Source organism: Vipera berus, assembly GCF_964194415.1.
Source record: "Vipera berus genome assembly, chromosome: Z".
Taxonomy (NCBI): Eukaryota; Metazoa; Chordata; class Lepidosauria; order Squamata; family Viperidae; genus Vipera; species Vipera berus.
The window spans coordinates 112,155,812-112,178,749 of NC_138205.1; the positions used below are offsets into that span (position 1 = coordinate 112,155,812).

General features: G+C 41.0%; 1 protein-coding gene across 1 annotated transcript; it reads left to right on the forward strand.

The window, feature by feature from the left end:
• The first annotated feature begins 6,307 nt into the window (after positions 1-6,307).
• On the forward strand, positions 6,308-21,977 carry RAB18 (RAB18, member RAS oncogene family). Its single transcript, XM_081343533.1, has 7 exons — positions 6,308-6,533; positions 9,408-9,463; positions 14,001-14,062; positions 15,488-15,560; positions 18,449-18,567; positions 18,722-18,788; positions 20,881-21,977. The coding sequence occupies exons 1-7, from the start codon at positions 6,466-6,468 to the stop codon at positions 21,051-21,053; spliced, it is 618 nt and encodes a 205-aa protein (XP_081199659.1). The 5' UTR covers positions 6,308-6,465; the 3' UTR covers positions 21,054-21,977.
• The last annotated feature ends 961 nt before the right edge of the window (positions 21,978-22,938 follow it).

Here is a 22,938-nt window from a genome sequence, read left to right on the forward strand (position 1 = left end):
TGCTATGTTGCCTTTGGAGTAATGTCATTTAGATGATTTTGGCTAATATAGAAGCTAACCAGTGTCAGCTGTGGTTAGCACTTGGATGACAAATTACCTGCAAATTTCAGTTTACTGGCTAGACTAGAAAGTCAGAAATACATCTTTAATGAGGCCAATGCAAACCATATTGATAATACTGCCAGGGAAATTGCATAAATATAAGCACCATGAGTCCACCTTAACTCAGAGGTACTTTTATCTTCCACAGTTAGCTGAACACGTGTGGTCAGGTTTTTTCTTAGCAATCAGATAAATATACCATCTCCAGGATTATTTGTCCCTAACATTTTTCTTGGCATGCCCATAATCATTATAACTGAATCTATTCATTTTGCTGCTTGTTGTCCTTTTTCCTTCAAAGCATTATAGATTTCTTAAGTGAGTGAGGTCTTCACATAATGTAATTCAAAATATGATAATCTGAATCTGGCATTTTATGATTCAAGTGAGAACTTTAGAATGATATGTTCTATGATCCTTTTGTTTCTTTGCTTATCTATACTATTATTTTGAGTCTTCTTTAACACCAAGTTCAAAACTGTCAATATCTTATCTATCCTATTCCTCAAAGTCTGTCTTTTGCTTCCATTGAATATCAAAGGAAAACCAATGCTTGTTCGATTCTGAATCTTTTTTATGTGTAGACACATCATGACATTTAACACCTTTTCCAAGCAGAATTAGTTACAAATTGAAAATCTTGGGACTTCCAGCCAGCATTTTGGTGAAGCTGACTGGGAATTGAAGACCCTAGAAAGGGCTTTTCAACTGGTGGTACGCGTATACTTAGCCTCTGGTGATACTTAGCATCTGGCAGGTGGTACACGACCCCTAGCCGAGTGTAGTGGAGGAGGGAAGAAGCTAAATTGATTTCATTTGATTTGATTAAATTTATATGCCGCCCTTCTCCCTGAGGACTCAGGGCGGCTCACAACCATAAAAATTAAAAAACATAAAATAAAATTTAAAAAAAACAATTAAACAATAAATGCAATAAATACAAGACAATTTAACCCAGTAAAAAGCCTAATTAAAAAACGTAGTCAGTCCAGGCCCGCAACTGGTGCACTAGGCGAACCTGTGCGAAGGCCCCCCTGGTCACGGCCGTTAGATGATCTTCCAAATTAAGCCATGAATCCAGGAGGACACCCAAGTTGTGGGCCCTTTCTGAGGGGGGCAGTGCCTCCCCCCATCAAAAGAGATGGAACTTGTTGGACAATACGAGATGCCGGTATCTACAGCCACTCGGTCTTGGAGGGGTTAAGCCTGAGCCTGTTCCTTCCCATCCAGACCTGCACCGCCTCCAGGCACCGGGACATCACTGGGTTGGCTTGGGGTGGAGATAAACAACTGGGTATCATCTGCATATTGGTGATACCTCACCCCAAAGCCATGGATGATCTCACCCAGCGGCTTCATATAGATGTTAAACAGGGGGGAGAGAACCGACCCCTGAGGCACCCCACAAGTGAGGGGCCTCGGGGTAGATCTCTGTCCCCCTGCCAATACAAACTGTGAACGGCCCGAGAGGTAAGAGGAGAACTACCGTAAAACAGTGCCTCCCACTCCCAACCCCTCAAGCCGTCACAGCAGGATACCATGGTCGATGGTATCAAAAGCTGCTGAGAGGTCAAGTAGGACCAGGACAGAGGAACAGCCCCTGTCCCGGGCCCACCAGAGATCATACACCAGTGCGACCAATGCCGTTTCTGGGCTGTAGCCAGGTCTGAAACCAGACTGGTACGGGTCCAGATAGTCTGCTTCATCCAGGAATTGCAGGAGCTGATACACCACCACACTCTCAACAACCTTTGCTACAAAGCGAAGGTTGGAGACAGGAGGGTAGTTATTCAACGAGGCCAGGTCCAGAGCAGGCTTCTTGAGGAGGGGCCTCACCACCGCCTCTTTTAAGGTGGAGGGGAAGACACCTCCATCAAAGAAGGGGCTGACAACTGCCTGGAGCCAGCCCCCTGTCACCTCCCAGGTGGCCGAAACCAACCAGGAGGGACATGGGTCCAGTAAACAAGTTGTAGTGCCCAGTTTACGCATGATCCTGTCCACATCCAGAGTCACAGGGTCAAACTCACCCCAAATGGTATGATCAAGACCTGCCCTCTCCACTCCGCCAGATTCTGTCCAAGCCAGTCCGGATCTGAGCAATTTTGTCCTGCAGATACTGTACAAATTCCTCAGCCCTACCCTGCAAGGGGTCATCCCTCGGTCCCTGGTTAAACAGTGAGCGGGTTACTCTAAACAGGGCGGCTGGGCGGTTATCTGCGGACGCAATGAGAGTGGAAAAGTAGACACACTTTGCCGCTTCCATCGCCACTAGGTAAGACTTAAGATAAGTTCTTAGCTGTGTTCGATCAGATTCGGATCTTCTGGACCTCCAACAGCTCTCTAGGCGTCTTTTCCGGTGCTTCATCTCCTGGAGCTCCTCGGTAAACCAGGGGGCCACCCGGGGTTTGCGCCGGGTCAGAGGCTGCAAAGGCACAACTCAATCCAAGGCCCCAGCAGCCGCCCTCTCCCAGGCTTCTACTAGGGCCTCGGCAGAGTCGTGGGCAAGGGAAGCAGGAAATGCACAGGCCTACAGGAGATCAGCTGGAGCTGCAGGGCTTAGCAGAAGCCCCAGGATCTGCGTGCATGGCTACATGCTGATTGGAGCTTCTAGTGCACCCGGAAAAGGAGGAGGGGTGGAGAGAGAAGCTATAAAGGAGGTTTTGGTTGTAGAGGGAGAAATAGAGAGAGGCTTTTGTTAGTGAAGTGGTGAGGAGAGAGAGAGCGGCCTTTGTGAGCGAAGGGTGAGAGTGAGGGGCTTTGGCAAGCAAAGTGTGGGTTTGTGAAAGAGCAAGTGAGGGGTTTTACGAGCAAAGGGCAAGTGAGTGAGAGAGCAACTAAGGGCCTTTTGCGAGCAAAGGGTGAGAGAAAAAGAGAAAAGTGAGGGGGCAAAGGGAAAAAGAAAAGCTGTTGACTTCTGACTTTCTCTGTTGCAGGAGAAAGAAGCATTAACATTGAACCTCAACTTTTTACTTTTCCATATTATAAACTAGCCATTTCTACAACAACAAATAAATCTAACCAGTAAAACTCAAAATCCCCCCCCCCTTTTTTTTAGTCATCAAATTGTTGACACCTTGCTAAGCACTGGTGGTACTTGAATATTGTCATGTCCTAAAAGTGGTGCAATCTGTGAAAAGGTTGAAAAGTCCTGCTCTGGAAGACATCTAGAAGGCACTACAGGATACTACAATGTGAAGGAAAGCCAATAAAAAAGTATGTTTTATTTTCTCCTGCTACAAGCATCTCCCTAATACATCTGTTCAAATAAATTATTTTTCCCCACAGATGAAAAAACAGCTCCTATAGAAAAAGTGGAACACCAGTATGATGCAAGCCAATTTCTTAAAATGTGGCTATTCAAATCTGAATCATTCAAATATGTTAGTAATACATTCCATGATGGCAGACAAATTTGGAAATTAAAAATCCAATACAAGTGCGGTTCAACAAAGTGGGAAACTTCTACCGTCAACAGCAAGTTAATGTTCCGTAGAAGACACATATGATCAAATGCAACAAATTAATCCAGTTGTCTTTTGAAAAAAAACACCTTTTGGACGATGACCTAGATGACCAAGAATCTCGACTGACATACAACCAAGAAGTGACGAAATTAATAAAGTTGGATGGGAAATTGGAGGTCATCTAGTTCAACCCCCTGCTCAGGCAGGAAAGCATATACCAGTGATGGTGAACCTTTTAGAGACCGAGTGCCGCAAAACCTCCCCGTTCCCATCCTGCAGCATCATCTGCATGTGACGGGGCGCAAGGGCGAGTCTTGTTCCTGCTGCCTGGCTGCCATGTCCTTGGTTGCACTGCTCCATGCAGGCCATGCCTGGAGGTGACTCTCCTCGGGGAGGCTGCTGGTAAGTAGAGGGTCATGGGGCGAGGGGGCTGGGGTGACAGCGCACGTGCCCACAGAGAGGGCTCTGAGTGCCGCCTCTGGCATGTGTGCCATAGGTTTGCTACCATTGCCCTATACCATTTCAGACAAATGGCTGTCCAGTCTCTTCTTAAAATCTTCCAGTGCTGGAGCATTCACAGCTTCTGGAGGCAGGTTGTTCCACTGATTAATTGTTCTAACTGTCAGGAAATTTCTCCTTACTTCTAGGTTGCTTCTCTCTTTGATTAGTTTCCATCCATTGCTTCTTGTCCTGCCTTCAGGTGCTTTGGAGAATAGCTTGACTCCCTTTTCTTTGTGGCAGCACCTGAGATATTGGAATGCTGCTATCACGTCACCCCTTTTCTTCATTAAACTAGACATATCCAATTCCAGCAAACATTCTTTATATGTTTTAGCCTCCAGTCCCCTGGTCATCTTTGTTGCTCTTCTCTGTACTCTTTCTAGAGTTGCAACATCTTTTTTACATTGTGCTGACCAAAACTGGATTCCAAGTGTGGCCTTACCAAGGCATTGTAAAGTGGTATTAACACTTCACATGATCTTGATTCTATCCCTCTGTTAATGCAACCTAGCACTGTGTTGTTTTTTTGGCAGCTGCAGCCACTGCTGGCTCATATTTAAGTGATTGTCCACTAAGACTTTGAGATCCCTCTCACAGTTTCTACTATTGAGCAAGGTACCACCTATCTATACCTGTACATTTGGTTTTTCTTGCCTAAATGCAGAACCTTACTTTTTCACCATTGAATTTCATTTTGTTAGATAGTGCCCAATGTTCAGGTCTGTCAAGATCCTCCTGTATCTTAAGCCTATCTTCTAGAGTGTTGGCTATTCCTGCCAGCTTGGTGTCGTCTGCAAATTTGATGAGTTCCCCATCTATTCCCTTGTCCAAATCATTGATGAAGATGTTGAAGAGCACTGGGCCTAGAACATAGCCCTGGGGCACCCCACTACACACACCCCTCCATGTAGATGCAGTTCCATTGAGGACCAAACGCTGAGTTCAGCCAGTCAGGCAGCTACGAATCCATCTGGTGATGCTGCTGTCTAACCCACATTTGTGTATCTTATCAAGTTGTAGGTTGCGGTCTACTTTATCAAATGCCTTACTGAAGTCCAAAAAAAATTATATCCACATTCCTCTGGTCCACTAATTTTGTCACCTGGTCAAAGAATGCAATAAAATTTGTCTGGCATGATCTGTTTTTGACAAACCCATGTTGGCTTTTAGTAATGACTTTGTTTGCCTCTACGTGTTCGCTGATTCGTTGCTTGATTATCTTTTCCAGAATCTTCTCAGGTATGGAGGTCAGGCTGATAGGTCTGTAGTTTCCTGGATTCATTTTTTTCCTTTTTTGAAGATGGGAACTACTTCAACTCTTTTTCAATCCTCTGGTAGCTCCCCAGAGCTCCAGGATCTTTGAAATATATAGGTCAGTGGTTCTGAGATCACATTTGGCAGTTCCTTCAGAACCCTGGCGTGTAATCTATCTGGTCCTGGTGATTTGAACTCATCTAGGGTGGACAGGTGCTTACTTACCATTTCCTTGTCTATCTTAACCAGTGCTTTTTTTGGTTAATTTTTGACTTTTGTTGCAAGCCTTAGTTCATTTTGAGCCTTAGCTTTCCTCACTTCATCTTTGCAGGCTCAGGCTATTTGCTGATATTCTGCCTTAGTTATGTGCCCCTTTCCATTTTTTATACGTGTCCTTTTAATCTTTCAATTTATCAGAGTACTATATGCAACCATGCTGGGGTTTTTTTGAGAGCTGTTATTTTTCTTCATTGGTACTGTGCTAGACTAGACTTTTATTATCTGAGTTTTCAAAATTTCCCAAGCTTCTTGAGTTGTTTCCCCCCTTGAGGATTCTCATCCATGGAATCCTTCCCAAGCTCTAAGTTTATTGAAATTAGCTCTCTTAAACTCTTGTTTGACTATGTTCTATTGCTTGAATAACGTTGAATTCCAATATGGCATGGTCACTCCCCCTCCTCCCAAGGTTCCTGTGATTTCAACACCTATCATTTTATCTGTTAGTGGACATCTCTGTCAGGCGGTAACTCAGTTTATGTACGTAAGAGCAGGTCATGTTACAGCAGCCTCCTGACTCATGCTAATCTGCAGCCAAGCTGTCCTTTAAACACGTCACCCCACGACAACACAGTTGCCGCTCCTCCTCCTTCTTTTGCTGCCTGTCTCAACAAGTAACTGCTCTCCAGCTGCCTCCTCCCAAACGCAATGTGCGCCTGCGCCACCGGAGCCCCAGACCGGCAGGCGAACCAAGACAGGAGAAAGGGCGGGGTCATGACCAAGACGCGGAAGGTGTCCTCGACGCGTGCGCACCACAAGACGTTGGCTCAGCCAAAGGGGCGGATTCGGAGGGGCGCATGCGCAGAAGACGTGGCAGCTGGCGTAGTGACTGGGGCGCCGCCTGTGCTCGGTGTTGTTGGCCGTCAGGATGGACGAGGATATTTTGACAACGCTAAAGATCCTCATAATCGGCGAAAGCGGCGTGGGCAAGTCTAGGTAACTCCCTCCGTAGCTCGGGCCAGTTTCGGCCACCCTGTGTCTTAGCGTCCTTTCTCCCACTGCCGGGCTTCCTTGCCCCACCCACCCCGCCTAGGCCCCGTTTGGGCGCCCCTTCGAGCTAAAGGGCATTTTCTCTGCCAGGAGGGCGTCGTGAGCCGAGTGGGGAGCTTGTTCCCCGACGGTCATTTATATTTACTCGCGAGAAAGTCCTCAGAGTTGGTGGGACTCGCTCTTCACCAAGGGTGCGTCGGCGGGGGAGGGGGAGGTCTGGGCGATGGAGCACGTCTGAAAGCCGCCACCCCGAATCCCTTCTCTGCGCTTGTAGTTCACCTGTGGCTCAGAGGAGTGTCGCGCTCTGCCCATGCTCAGAGGCACTCCGCTAGTCTTTATTCTGCTTGACTGCGTTTGAAAGCCAGCTGGGAGGCTGAACTTAATGTAGTTGTGGTAGGATGAACGCTGTCAATTTTGGGGTGCTTTCTATAAATGTTGCCCTTGCTGACTTCAGAGAGAGGCGTGGCCTTGCCTTTTTTGGGGGGGGTAGAGGGAGGGGTGGCAATTTGCTCATGGCTGGCTGCTCAGTCCATAGTACACGTGATTGGTGATTCTTGGATTGCTTACAATAACCTTTGCCTTGCTTGCGATGTATTTCTTACAATCCCCTTGGTATTATTACTTGTTGTGGAGTAATATCTGTAGTGGTATGACATGGCTTAGCTTTACTGCTGTGAGCAGTGTGTTGATCCAGATTTTTAAGAAAAACATCAACTACAAATGAAAAACAAGATGTCCTAAATACAGTAGTGGTGTCTATGAATTCCAGCAGTTAAAGATTATTTCATGTGTTGTTTATTTTATGTGGTCATCCATCTCAAGTAATAACTGAGTTGCTAACAATGCTAAAAATATAAAAAGAAAGAAAAAAAACCCAAAACAACAAACAAAACAGTACCTAAAATGTAAACAGATCCACCCACAACAATTAACGTAGCCAATGCATTGGCTCAACCCGCCTTCTGATCCCCAGGCTTAGTGGCAGAACCAGTTTTTTAAGTCCTTCAGAAAGACTGATGTGTTCTGGAAGCAATGGTAAACTTATCTGATGTTTGTATTAAGTTGGATTGTGATTCAAGATGTTTTGGTTGTCTGTCACTATTTCCTAGGCCTGTAGACATATGTTCTGTACAGCATTGGCTATGTGATAAAATAGTTTCTAATACCTAAATCTACAATTCAGAAATTACACAAGTGAAAGAAAGTGGGGGGAGGGATGAATGCATGTTTGTACCCCCCCACCCTCCCCCACACATCCTTCCCTTCTTCATTGCCTTGGTATACTATATTTTTTGCAAGTGTTTTGCTAACAGGCAGAGTTTCAAAATACCTTTTGCATTAGATCACCCCCAAGTATATGACTTTAAAAGTTTACATTTTGCAAGGTATTTTTTATCTGTAAATCAATAATGCAAGGCACACTGCAAGCTTCAGAGCTTCTAGGAAAGTAAGCTGAGATTGTAACTAGGGATAAAGTTAAGATATTTTGTGGAATATAGCATGAAGGATAAGAGACTGGAAGGGGTGTTTTTTTAAGGCAGAGTGTGTTTACTTAAACATGAGGGTGTGTTGAGTATAATTGAACAAGTAGAATACAATCTTTTTTTTTTGTTCTTCAGTTGAAACTTGGGTATTTTACTGCAGCAGACTCCCAGTGGGATGAAATAGGCAACATGGTGTTCCTAAGAAGTCTTGAGCAACAACTCATGTAATCCTTACTTGTTAGCTATGCTGATTTATGGGGATTTTCTAGTCTAAAAGATATTGTGAGCAATGAGTTGCCTATTCCTGGAGCAAACTTTGGCCAGATGTGTAAATGTCTATTATTCAACACTTCTTTGTGCAGCTCTCCTTCAAGATTGATTCATATAATCTGCACATCTTTGGTATAGTGAGGTTGAAACGGTTTTTAAGGCTATTGAAAGAGTTTACAACTTGGATCAGCAAGATGAACTTCCCAGATCACTGGGAATCTATTATTTGTATTCCATGAGTATCTATCTGCAGATATTGTGTTCCCGTGGGTACCTATAAATACACTATTGACATCTTAAATCTTAACATTCATTTGATAAATATGCAGTGAAATTGTTTTAATATAAGGGGTTTTTTAAATCACAAATATTATAATCTGATGAGAAAATAAACTTATCTGATATGATGACATAACCTTAAGCTGAACCAGACCATAGTAGTAGTAGGGTTACTGAAAAGAAGATAAACTCTTTCTCCACTTAAACATATGTTTGATGTCTTAGAAATCATATTTTCTTTTTAGATTGAGAAATACATCTGAAATGCTGAGAATGTGCTGTAAGCACAATTACAAAATGACTAGTTTGCTACCTGTAGCCAATCATAAAAGGATCACAAGTAATAGGGCAGGCTAATGAGATTGTCTTGGGACATTTTGCCTCTCTACAATTTTTTCTTTTACAGCAACATGCCCTGCCCCCTTTTTTTGATGGATATACTGCCAAACATAATACTGGCTATCGTCATCTGATACATTTTTTCCAAATAATGGCAGTGGGGGCCCATATGGAGAGGAAAGATTATTGTGCTAATTTACTAATTCCTTTTAATTTTTAAAACCTGTAATACAAACCCGTAAATCAGGATGGCCTGGCTCCAAATGGACAAGTATACAGGACAGTAAGCATGTTGGACTCTAGTTTTTGAAGATATCCACCTTGAAGGAGAAGGTGTTCTTTGTTAAAAATGTAACTTGCTTAATAGAGTTTTGAATTGGTAATGAATATTTCCCGCAGAATTTATAAAACCTAATTTCTTTCTCCTTCTCTCTTTTCCTTTGTACAGCCTTTTGTTACGGTTCACAGATAATACATTCGATCCAGAACTTGCAGCGACAATTGGTAAGTTTGTATTGATTGCATTAGCTTGATCAAATATAGAATATGAAGCAGTGCTAGCATATTTTGTTGCTTAATAAAATTGGAATCATTGAGAAACCTCATTCTGATTCTAGTAGAATTGAAACAGAATACTGATTACAAACTTTTATTTAAGTATAGGCATCTTACAAAAATTTAACTTTTCTAACAGAATAAAGAAATTAAACAGGAAGCTGCTCCTTATGAGCTTCTCTGTTTACAGTGATTGTTAGCACTTGAATATATCCATATTATTTGAAATATCTGATATATCATTGTATTCAATTTTAATTATACCTTGAATAGACTCACAGAAAAATCAGTCAGACCAGATCTAAAAGAAGCTCTATTACTTTTGATGTTTCTGTTCTTAAAACTATTAAGCTTGATTCCAAAGTGCCATGGTATAATTGTACTGAAGCCTTCACCTTACATATGTTGGTTGAATAGTGTTCGTTTCTTTTTTTGCATTTTTTTTATTGTATATTATCTGTATATACATTTAATATATTGATTTGTGTTGTGTTGTAAACTTTTTGGCCCCCAAAGAAAGCAGAAATTCAACAATCCCCAAATAAAGACAAAATCTAATTCTTGATTTGTTTACATGAACCAACTATGCCTGTCTTTTAAGAGGTTTTTTTTAGTATATAGTCTGATGCTGTGGAAAGTTGGAAGGGATATCTTATAATCTATTTCACAAAAAGCTGGCATAATGAAGAATGGTAAGAATTTGGTAAAATATGTATTAATCAGAGAATTCTCTTAAGTTTGGCGCATATAAATAAAAAGTATTGACTTTATAACTGTACTTTAGCTTTCAATCTGTTGCTCTGATTGTTTAAATTCAGCTAATATATTAAAAGCTTTCAGAAATTGTATAAATCCTTCAAAAGCTCGGGAACATGTATGAAATATTTTCTTTTGTATTACTAAGCTACAGAGTGACTTACATGTACATGCATGCAAAGGTAGCCCAGAGCAAATTAGCCAGGCAATTATGTAAAAACTATGTCTAATGATTTGAAGGGACCTATTTCACTTGCACTCCCATACATTAAAAGGAGCCTCTTTTGAACGGTATGTAGCTCTGCTATTTTTTGCCCTTTGCTTTTATCTTAATTATTTGCATAGTATATGAGGGTTTGTATGATATTGGGACTTTAATGTTTATCCTTTCTTGATGATGGATACATTAATATACTAGAGAGGCCCATTTTTTCTATACTTATAATCTTGAAAAAAATGATTAACATTAACTAGAGTCCTCTGTACAGAATGAACTTTCCTACCTAGTTGCATAATTTTAAGCTATTACATATTTTTACTGTAATGTTATTTAATGCCTTCAAGATAATATTGACTCCTAGCAATTGTTTGGAGAAATCCCTGCAGTTTTCTTGGTAATATTTCAAAAGTGGTTTTCCCTTGCCTTCTTCCTAGTTTTGGCCCAAATTTACACATCTGGCTTCATGCTTAAAATGGGATTAGAACTGACAGTCTCTCAATTCCCAACCTGGTGCTTTAAGCACTATGTCAAACTGGCCCCCTTAAAAATGCTAATTTGGCTAATATTTGAATATAGTTAACAGATGAAAATTGTGCTATTGATTTTAGAATAGTTTGCAAACCTTTCACATCAAATATCTTATAATTCAGTTTTACAGTATTCATGTTTACTGAAAATACAGCAAAGAAATCTGTTGCAGTTTTTTAGATGCAAAGATATGTGTAATGTGCCTAATAACTACAAAAGCAAGAAGAAGAGATCTGATTCAGATCAGTGAGATGGCCATCATGTTTTGAAGTGGTTTTTTTCCTAGTGGGTTTGTCACTAATTAGATTAATTGGATAAAGGAGCATGTAATCTTAAAGAGCATCTAAAGATGGTATTAATTAGGAGGAAAAACATCTTTTTGTAATGACAATTCAGTTTTCTATATTTTTTAATATTAAAGTAAATGTTTCTGAAACAATGTAATAGACCCTTTAAAATTTACTTGCATATCACTTAACAATACAGTTAATATATTTAGCATTTTGAGTGAAGTTTATAACATTTAACACTGCCCATATAATCAGAATGACTCTGGGTGGTGTACAGTTAAAAGCATAAAAATACAGATTTATAAAATATACTTCAATAAGTATAACAATGTAAAATAAGTTAAAGGTTAAAAGGTGTTAGAAACAAGTTGGGTCCCAAACTTCTGCAGTATTAAAACTTAAAAAGAAGTAGGAGAGTGCTGTAAGTCAACAGTTGGTGGAGGAATTTCCTCACAATCCCAGGCAGAAGAGGGTGATGTAGCTCTTAGAAGAATGATTTGGATGAGGAAAAATGGATAAAGTAATCCAGGACATATAATGTATAACGCACCACCTTATTTTGCCTGTGGCTTTGAACACCAGGAAAGGTTCCATGAAAGGTCACGGGTTCCCTGGGAGATCTTGATTTATTTTTAAAAAAGTAGAGACCAAAGAAAAAACCTCTAACCCCTAACTCTGGATTCGCCTGCAGAACCCTGGCAGGAACCAGGGGTTGCATGTACATGTGCCACAGGGAGGCAGGCAAAGTGCAAGCTGAGGGGGGGGGGCTTGGAGAGAGATGCTGCTGGCGCCTCCCCATCTGCGGCCCCAAGGCTCTCCTTGCCGGTGGTGTACGCCTGTTTTTCGCAGGTGCACCAGCCCAGAGGTCTCTGTCTCAGGGCAGGTGCAGGAGATCCAGGGATGGATTATCTTCAGGGAGCAACGGCAGAACGAGCTACCCAAAAAGGTGGGGGTAGGAAAAGCTTTGTGTTTGTGGAGGCTTTGGCATCAGAATGTTACAAGATCAGAAAAGATTGAGGAGTCCAGATATTAAGGGGAGAAGGGTGTCGGAGATTGCAAGGTATCCGCCCCCCCCCCCCCGCTCCTGGCTGTAGTTTTATATGTACTAATGTTCTGTTACCTTACACCATGATGCCGTGGGTAAAAGTGATTTAACACACACCCCTGACCATCCACAGTAAGTAATGCATTTGCAAAAAGACATACTGTTTTCTTGAATACAGGGCTGTATTTTGCATGAGAGAAATGGTGTATAAAGGGCTGTTCTGCCCCCTATAATTGTACTGGTTTTATGTTTCTCAGTCATTTTTGCAGAGTTTATAAAATGAGTGGGCCTCACTTTGTTAGATACTTTTTAGTGAATGAATTATACAGCTACAGAATTGATCATTTTATACCTGAGCCATAAGTTCATTCATCAAGCAGCTTCTTACAAAAAAAGCAGAAGTTAAAAACAGCATGAATCCCGCAACCACAGATTGTATTTTATGTTATTTGCTCCCTCATTCTCCCTCTGTGTTGCTTGCAACGAAAGACTTTGATGCTTATAAAAATGCAACCCCTCTATGGTTTGTTCTTTAGTGCTGAATTTCTTTGAGAAGATGTGATTAATATTGAGTATTATTTATAATATGTTAAAATACTACTAAATACTACTAAAAGTCTAGTCTTATGTTCTTCCAAATTATTCCACCATAATAGAATAACATGTGATCACTTTCACAATTAGTGCAAACCAATCTGCTTTTCATTCAGCGTTTTTCCTATATAATAATAATAGTAATAGTAATGATACTAATAATAATACTAATGATGATGATGTTGGAAGGGACCTTGGAGGTCATCTAGTCCAACTCCCTGTTCAGGCAGGAAACCCTATACCATTTCAGACAAATGGCTGTCCAGTCTCTTCCTAAAAACTTCCAGTCCAACCCCCTTCTTGGGCAGGAAAGCCTATACCAGTGATGGTGAACCTTTTAGAGACCAAGTGCCCCAAAACCTCCCCGGCCCTGCCCTACCCTGCCCGCTGGGCCACCCACCACCTCAGCATCCTGCTGCAGATCGCCCATGCAGCCCTGGAGTGCCATGGTGGCCACGCCCTCCACCCACGCCCTGCAACATCATCTGCACGCAATGGGCTGCAAGGACGAGTCTTGTCCCTGGTGACCGGCTGCCATGTCCTTGGCTGCACTGCTCCATGCAGGCCATGCCTGGGGGCGACTCTCCTCTGGGGGGGGGTACTGGTGAGGAGGGGGAAGCGGGACTGGGGTGACAGTTCACGTGCCCACAGAGAGGGCTCTGAGTACCACCTCTGGCACGTGTGCCATAGGTTCACCACCACTGGCCTATACCATTTCAGACAAATGGCTGTCCAGTCTCTTCTTAAAAACTTCCAGTGTTGGAGGATTCACAGCTTCTGGAGGCAGGTTGTTCCACTGATTACTTGTTCTAACTGTTACGAAGTTTCTCCTTAGTTGCTTCTCTCCTTGATTAGTTTCCATCCATTGTTGCTTCTCTCCTTGATTAGTTTCCATCCGTTGCTTCTTGTCTTGCCTTTGGGTACTTTGGAGAATAGCTTGACTCCCTCTTCTTTGTGGCAGCCCCTGAGATACTGGAACGCTGCTATCATGTCACCCCTCGGTGACATCTCAATATCATGTCTGAAACAACATATTGTGCTCCTGTGTTTTAGGTGTTGACTTCAAAGTGAAAACAATCTCAGTTGATGGAAATAAGGCTAAGCTTGCAATCTGGGTAAGTCTTAATAATAAAATACACGACTCCATTACTGAATATGTTGTCAGTTTACAACACTATCTGTAAGTAATTATCTTATTTTGGTAAGTGAGATTTCAAAATACTGGTGAATAAGTATGATGTTTTGTTACGTTTAAGCAAAGCATAAAGATTTAATCTTTAGAAGGTTTGTGTGCTTGTAGTTATATTGCTTTCCAGCGTTTGAACTATTTGCAAGGAATGCTGTAATATGAATAATTGGAATATATTCTTTCATGAACCTATTAAGATACTTTTTGTTCTTCCACGTCCGTGTAATAACGATAGAGCGAGGAAAGCCAATTTTTAAAGATCTCAGATTACACAGGAAAAAAAGCACAGCTGCTAGGAAGAGGGCAAGGAAGCAGCACCCTGAAGAGAGAGTTCAGTGGAGAATGCAGCAGCTTCTTCACCTTAGCCCCATGTGTCGTCAGAGCTTGGGTTGGCCAGGCTGCCTTCTTCTTCTCTACATTTGGGTAGGAAAGTCTTGTGCCTCCCTCACGCTGAGAGGTGAAGTGCTTTCCTAGCCTAGTTTCTCAGCCTATGCTGAGATGATAACATTATTATTGCTGTTGCTGCCAACCTCGCTGTTCCTTTCCCAGCATAGCCATTCTCTTCCCACCCGATTAGTAGCCAAGGAGCATAAAGGGGCTGCTCATCCACCTGGAATGGGTGACGGTGCTGGGGAGAAAATTTAAAGGTAAGTAGGGATGCCTGCTTCAACCATAGCAGCGTCTTTCTCCACCCTGAAGCTGACAGGTCCTGACCTGGGCTGTGACAACAGTTGGATGAGGAATTAGATGCGCAACTTCCAGATTCAGAGTTTCACTTTCTTCTTCCTTCAATCTGTACTGCCGAGCCATGGTCAGCAATCTGCTAGCATACTGCTGGATATCACTTTCCTGCTGCGTGTGTCATTGTGGCACCAGCTGCAGAAAGTTATTTTGAAAGATGCACGTGGTCTGTGGGACACAAATTTGAGACTTCTACCCTAATGGATTATTTTAATAATCTGGCAGATTTATATCTATTTATATCTATAGATTATTAGAAGTTGATATGAGCTCTGTGTCAAGGACTGACTTTTTCCGAAATTAATCTGGTTTGCTAGGAATAACTCTTCTTCCACAGATAGAACTTAGCATTGGTGAGCCAAGTATGGTTATCAAGTGTTTCGATTGTTTATGAAACTGTCTGGGAAATTGCTCTAGAAGAGGCATATAGATAACAGTACAAAATGAAACTGGTTGAATAAAGTCATAACCAGTGTTATGAGCTTATGATACAAGCTGGATTCTCATAACATAATAGGCTAACACGTTGACTAGTTTGCAGTTCAAATATTATATGAACAACTGCTTTTTTTTAAGGAGGTGAAATACACAGCTTTCTGAATTTTTTTAGGACACTGCAGGTCAAGAGCGATTCAGAACTTTAACACCCAGCTATTACAGAGGAGCACAAGGAGTTATATTGGGTAAATTTATGACTACTCACCGCTTATCTGAAAATACTCTAATTTTATTAAGACTCAAGTTTTTAATTCTTTTGCCTTGATGAAATTCTAGCAGAGTATCTGTCAGCTTTATGGTATTTAGCATTTAACACTGTCAAGTTATTAAGTAAATCTAGTTATTAAGAGTAGGAAACCAGTTCTGTGGGAATTGCTAGAAGGTGGTATAAGCAGTCTTTGGCTTATGTCTATATTTGAGACCAGAATTAGTCGTAAGTGTGGTGGTTGTTAAGTGGGTCATCACACTGATTTTGTTACCTTTTTTGTGGCAGTTGCTAAGGGAACCCATTTTCCTTAATTGATATTTTTTGCCAGAAACGAAGTAAATACTGGAGATTGGCAAAAACCACCAAAAATTATAATATGACCAGGGGATGCTGCAAATGGCTGTTGCCAAGCGCCCAAAATGTGATCACGTGACACATTCTCCCCTCTCCCCCCCCGCACCCTGTGTGTGTGTGTGTGTGTGTGTTTGGGGGGGGGGCATTGGAACTCTGAATTGGATTGTAAATAGCTCTGGGAAAGTCGTTCTTTGAACAGTTGCTAAGATATCAGTTACTAAGTAAGGACTACCTGGACTTCACAATGCATTGTTCCTGATTCTGCTGTTTGTCCGCATCCTGGGGTTCTCAAGAAAGACTTCATTTTTTAATGTCAAAGCAGCTGCAGTTGGTTTCAGTTTGACATGGGGGTGGTAATATTTCTTTTCAGCAAATTCCTTGCTCAGAATTCTTTTCTACTTTGCATATCTAAAGGGGAGAATTTGAAACTGGCAAATCACCAGAAGGGTAATGAAATAATTGCTTGTCTGATTGCTATATCTTTAATCTGAATTTACATATAGATACTTTATGTAGTAAGAAAGGCATTGATAGGAATTGTGTGCCATCTGTACCATAGTTTCTTCAGAATTAAAATTTGGGGTGGGGTTGTGTTCTCATGGGAAGAAAATGTCAGCTTGGTATAAAAAGTTATCGTAAAAGAATTATCAATCTCCTTTCATTTTCTGACTACTTGATTTGCTGTGTTCAGATTTTCTGATAGTGTAAAAATGTAATAATGAAATAGAGATGGAATTTCTCTATAAGCTATAGTGTATTTGTGTAAGACAGTATCTATGGGTTTAGGCACCGACCCTTGACCATGCCTTCTTTGCCCCCTGCCACCCTCAGCTCTTTTACAACCAGCTTTTTGCCAGCCATCCCCCAGCCATTCTCCTGCGCCAGTTTGCCGCTGGCCCTTCGGCCCAGTCCGTGGCAGGGGCTGGGGGGAGGGGGGGGGCTAGCGTGCGATGCAAGTACTGCAGTTGCTCCACAAGTTTTGGGGCCTTTTAGATCTGTCACTAGGACTGGAGGGAGGGGGAGTGGCGGTGTGAGTAGCAGCTGCCGAGGCCACTGGGGAGCAGACAGGCTCCCCAGTGCAGGATCCAGGAGGGGTGCCTCAAGGGGGCTTGACAAAGGCAGCTTGGCTCGAAACTCAAATGAAAGAGGGGAGGAGGAGCAAGACTGGTGTGGCTTCTGATGTTGGGAGGGGGGACGGGTGTGCAGGCAAATGGCAAGGCTGGTGCAGCTTCTGCATTTGGGGGGGGCACAGCAAGAAGATGGCCTGCAACTTCTGCAATTGCAGGTGGCGTGGGGGGTGGGTGCGGCAGGCGAATGGAGGTAGTGCGCAAACTGCCCGTTTGGTGTCAGGAACAGAGGCAGTGGAGGGGAGGGTGGGGGAAAAAAGTCACTGCTCCACAGGTTTTTTTTTTAAGCTGTCAGAAGCTCTGGGCTGAGTAGGCAACAGGCAGGCAGTGGTGGATGGGGGATTCCCATTTTGTCCGCCCTCCCCTCCGTTGCCTGTGCACCTGGACTCTGGCCTGACACTGAACGGGCTGTTTGCACGCTATCTCCGTTTGCCTGCTGTGCCCCCGCCAAGCTGTCCACAATTGCAGAAGCCACCTTGGCCTTGCCGTTAGTCTGCGCACCCCCAGCAACACCAGAAGCCGCACCAGACTTGCTGCTCCTCCCTCCTTTTGTTTGAGTTGCGAGCCAAGCTGTCTTTGCCAAGCTCCCTTGAGGTGCCCCTCCCTCTCGCCTTTCTACCTCCCCAGTGGCCCCAGCGGTGGTTACTCCCACTGCCACTCCCCCTCTCCAGTCCTAGTGACAGATCTACAAGGCCCCAAAACTTGTGCAGCAGCCACAGCACTTTTTAAAAAATCTTGCATCGCATGCTGCCCCCCCACCAGTAGCCCCTGCAATTGCCAATCGCATGCTGTCCCCACAGCACCATGGATTCTGCCTGCATCTGATAGACTGGGAGATATTTGTCCTGTGCAGCTGAAGGCCTGGATCAAATGGTGTCTGGGTAAATGAGCTGGGTCAAAGGGTAAGGGGCCATGGGCCCATTGGCCAGGGAGAATGGCTGGGGGAAGGCCAGCAGAGGAGAAAAGCTAGCTGTAAATGGCCTAAGATGGGTGACTGGAGGCGAAGGAGGCATGGCCAAGGGTCCATGCCTAAACGTCCAATTCTGGTATCTACATATGGTTATCAAGATATTTTGTTGTTAACCACATTTTAGCTTTCTTCTTCACTGAGACTAGGCAGTTCAGCGTTCTTAGATTTGGTTTTAAACTCATAATAAAACTTATTTTGAGCATTAATATCAAATAAAACAATTTAGTATAACTGCTTAGTTAGATTTATATAGCTATGAGTAATGATTATCTAGATGTTGGTAATGTAATAATTTAAACGGTTATGAACAGGAGAGAAAGGCAGTAATATTGTAGTTTGAATTTGAAAATAATTGACTTAATGTTGACAAGAATTGAATTGTTATGGTAATAACCATGCAAATTTTTATTTCAGTTTATGATGTCACAAGAAGAGATACATTTACTAAACTAGACAATTGGTTAACTGAATTGGAAACATATTGCACAAGATACGACATAGTTAAAATGCTGGTTGGAAACAAAATAGATAAGGTAGGTTGATTAAAACTTACCAGTGGCATATAAACTGTGTGTGTGTGTGTGTGTGTGTGTGTGTGTGTGAGAGAGAGAGAGAGAGAGAGAGAGAGAGAGAGAGAGAGAGAGAGAGAGAGAGAGATCATCTAATTGTTCTACCTTTTTAAAACAGGAAAACAGAGAAGTTGACAGAAATGAAGGTCTTAAGTTTGCCCGAAAACATTCCATGTTATTTATAGGTGAGTTCTTGAAATGAACTATGATGAAGCAATTTGCAGTTTGTACAATAAAATGATACAATAGCAGCAATTATGTAGACTGAACTATGTAATGTAATAGATGAAACATATATAAAGCCCCGAGGTATTCAGAAAAGATCCAGATATTTTCAATATCTTTATAAGCAGAATGCATGGTCCTGCTATCTCTTCCAGGCACGGAATTTCTCTTTTCTTCTGACAAAACAATAAGTAATCTGTTTCTAACGCAAAGGACATTAGACCATGTTGGTTACAGCCTGACTGAGATGGATATTTTTTGATAAGGTTGAACTTGGAGGGCAAACAAAAGTATTAAATGATAAAACATGATAGAAGAGTATAAAGCTGCTTTAATCGTGACTTGCTGGGGAATTTTTTTGGCTAAAATTAATAGTTATTACAAAGCTATCCTGTAGTGCATATTTATAGCAGAATGCACTTCAAGGAATGATAACGGAACAGGCAATCCCCAACTTAGGATGGTAGAGGAACCATATAGTCGTAAAATGGATCAGTCACATGACCAACCTGATTTTACAATTTATTTTTGCTGCTGCAGCAGCAGCCATTAAGTGAAAGCATTGATCATAAAACTGCCACCATGGTTGTTTAAGTTGAAATGCCCCAGTGAACCAGTGGTTTGTTAGAGTTGGGGTTTTGCCAAAAACTGGAGAAAAATGATTTTTGGCAAATGGTCGCATGATTAGAAGATGCTGCAAATGGCTGTAAATGCAACCTAGCTGCCAAATGCCTGAAGTTCAGTCATATGGGGTGGGGTGGGTTTTTTTTTTTGACCACTGGAACTTCAAATCCAGGTCATAAGTAGGTCTGTTTAAATTGTCACTAATTGACCCAGTCGTAAGTTGAGAAGTACCTGTAGCAGCTTCCTGGTTTCATGCATGGTCCTAAAATAATGAAAGGTAATCCCAGTGAAATGACAGAAAGGTTCAGTCTTTGAAGTATTAACACTTTCCGTGAATTTTGTGCCCTGTTTTACAGCAAACTTTTTTTGTGTCTCCCTAATTCATGAGTGTTTTCTAATAGCCTGGAAATGGGCTTTCATGATGAATGAGAACAAAATCTAAGCATATTCTCCTGAAAGCATTTTTGTTCATGGTTTCACTTGCCTGCACTTTCTGACTTTCAGTTTCACTGATACCTACTTAGAACTCTCTTTAAGTTTTAAATTAAACTCCCCAGGGTAGAATCTTGCTTATTTCTTTTCAAGTGTCTGGCAAGTTTAAAAAAGTTGCACAAATAATTAAGAAAAGACTGGAATGCATTGCTAAGGAAGAAGATTGTCTTTCAGCTTGTCCTCAGATATTTTCCTCTACACGACATATTCACTGAAGCGATAATGTGAAATTGCTTTCAGTGTACCCAGGTAGTCTAACCTGAATATCTATGTTTCTAAATCTTCAGCAACACAGTGGCTTTCGTAGCAAATTAATCTATGGCCATTGAAAACAGAAACAGTGATAACTATAGAAGTAATTAAAAATTTCACTAGTTTTCATAAAATTTAACTTGGGGGAGAAAGTACAGATTTTTGGTTTGTCATGAAAAAAACCCTGTTTCCCAGATGGGTTTGTATTTGATTGGCTTTTCATAAAGTAGTCTCATCTCTGTCAAACAAATAGTGATGGGTAATGTGTAGCCTTTACACACTGCTCCTGCCCTTTTGTACAGGCCTTGCAAGCAATGAAATTGTGGCAATGAAATTGAGTTAACAAGCTACTAGTTTTCAATCATTCGTTCTTCTGCTTGCCTTTTAAAATAAAGACTAAAATGGTTGCATCACATCTGGTATGTTCAGCTCAGTCCTTTCAGTGTTTTATGACCAGGGTTTCTTGAGTTCCATAGTTTGGAAAAAATACATTTAAAAAAACCCTCCGTAAGTGTACCCAAAATTATATACATTTCCTCCAATAGTGGTGCATTTTATTAGTGCTGCAGATTTATAGGTTGGCTTTCTTTCATGTTCTAGAGAAGATGCAATAATGTACATGTACAATGAAGTCTTTTTTTAATATTACCACAATTTTATTTCCCCACCCTGTCTCCCTTTTAGAGGCAAGTGCAAAAACATGTGATGGCGTACAATGTGCATTTGAAGAACTTGTTGAGAAAATAATTCAGACTCCTGGACTGTGGGAAAGTGAAAGTCAAAACAGAGGTGTAAAGTTATCGAACAATGAAGAGGGCTATCGGGGTGCCTGTGGTGGCTATTGTTCTGTGTTATAAACTCTGTAGGATTATTTACTTATTTAAGAGGTAGAAATATCCTCTGTACATAAACTCATATCTGCTATTTTAGGGACCTTGCAGTTTGCACATATTTGTGTAGTGTGGCAGGGAACATTTTCCTTGGAAAATGTATTCTGCAGCTTTTTCAATGGAGAAATGTTGTGATAAGCATGCCAACATTGCAACATTCTAGTTTTTTTTTTTTTAAATTCATATTCAAATAAATAAATAAATAAATAAATTATCCCATTTTGCTAGGGACACACTCATATTTCTTAACTTTATCATGGAATATTTGGACAACTTTACATTGACTGTAAAATCTGACTGGTCTCTAACCCAAATCACAGGATTGTTTGAGATACATCTCAAATGATGCAAGCAGATAGAAGTAAAACATGCACTTCTTACTGGCAATTGCTTTTTCTAACCTGTTTAATAGCATGATGATACAATCTTTTTTTAGCTATAAGCAACACCTTTTTTAGCTTGTAACTTGTCCTGGGTGATTGTGAACTTCAAGGGAAGGGAAAGGATCACTTTTTAACTGATCACTGCAATAACTGTACTTTGGATCACAAAATTCACAATGCAAATCTGTAGGAGGATGCTTTCTGGTTAAGGGCTTCACAGAGTCCCATTGTTAATCATCTTGCCAAGTTTTGAACGTTCACTGTGTTACTAGTGTAATTTGGACTCGGTATCTCAAAAACTACTGCGCCTTGATGTTTGAAAGCCTTGAATTAAATGGTTGTTGCATTTGCAGCTATTGGCTCTGATCCATAATTGTTGAAGGTATCTCCTGGATATGTGTGTCTGTGTAAGGAATATGCTGTTTTGTTGAGGTTTTGCTGTAACAAACAGCCTGTCACTGGCTTGTTTCAGAGGACTTGTATTGTTAATAAAAAAAATTTGACCGTATTCTTTATTCTCCTCTAATATCTTGCTCATGTATGAATGAATTTTGTAAATCATAATGCAAGGACTACTTCCATTATATGCAATACTGATACCCATTCTTATTAAAATTAATAATCTAAGTAAGCAATTTAAAATATTGTGCAGTTTCTTATAAATAGGAAATAGACATGTTTATATATTTTTGTACACTTTACAAACTATTGTTGGTTTTTCAACCAATAATAGCCTGCTGTTCCGATTTGAACGCACTTCACTTATAATATTTCATTTTCTTTACATTTTTAGAAAACCATGGAGATTACTCTAATGAAAAATAACATTTAAAATAACAGTATTTCATATGCATTGCATTACACATTATATAATGCCACTTGATTTCCATCTCTTTTGCTGAGTAAATTATAGATCTGCAAACTGGCATGTTTCTTTGTAATGCAGGTAAGGGAAGAATGAAATTTTATTGTTGAAAAGTGTTTTTAACGTTGTAATAAAGATTTGTGAAGCAGGAATACATCCCATTAAAAAACAGGATTTACTTAAGTTTCCCCCTGATGTTGTTCAGACCCACTTGATATTTTGGATTAATTTGAGGAATAGGCATTTTTTTCAAAAATCCCCATTTTCTACCCCAAGGTAAAACTCAAATTGTGTGTCTAAAAAAGTAAAGCCCTTTGAATTATAGAAATAATAAAATTCTTTCATGTTTTATGCTTTTTTATGCTTTGTCTGGGAAAAAGAGATGCAGAATTTTTCAAGACACCAAACTTGGCACTCTAATCAGTGAATATACAAAACTAGTCCACAGTAATTGAAAATTGCCCTAGACACCACATATATGAATGGACAAAACTAATCTTTTATTGGAATGTTGTATAGAACGGGAATTATAAAGTCTCATTCAAGTACCTCCCTGAAAATTAATTAAAATTAAATTAATAAATCATTTGATATCATCTATAGT

Coding starts and splice junctions, on each gene's coding strand:
- RAB18 (XM_081343533.1), top strand. CDS start 6,466: ATGGACGAGGATATTTTGACAACGCTAAAGATCCTCATAATCGGCGAA. Junction 14,063..15,487: donor AGGCTAAGCTTGCAATCTGG/GTAAGTCTTAAT, acceptor GAATTTTTTTAG/GACACTGCAGGTCAAGAGCG. Junction 15,561..18,448: donor AGCACAAGGAGTTATATTGG/GTAAATTTATGA, acceptor TTTTTATTTCAG/TTTATGATGTCACAAGAAGA.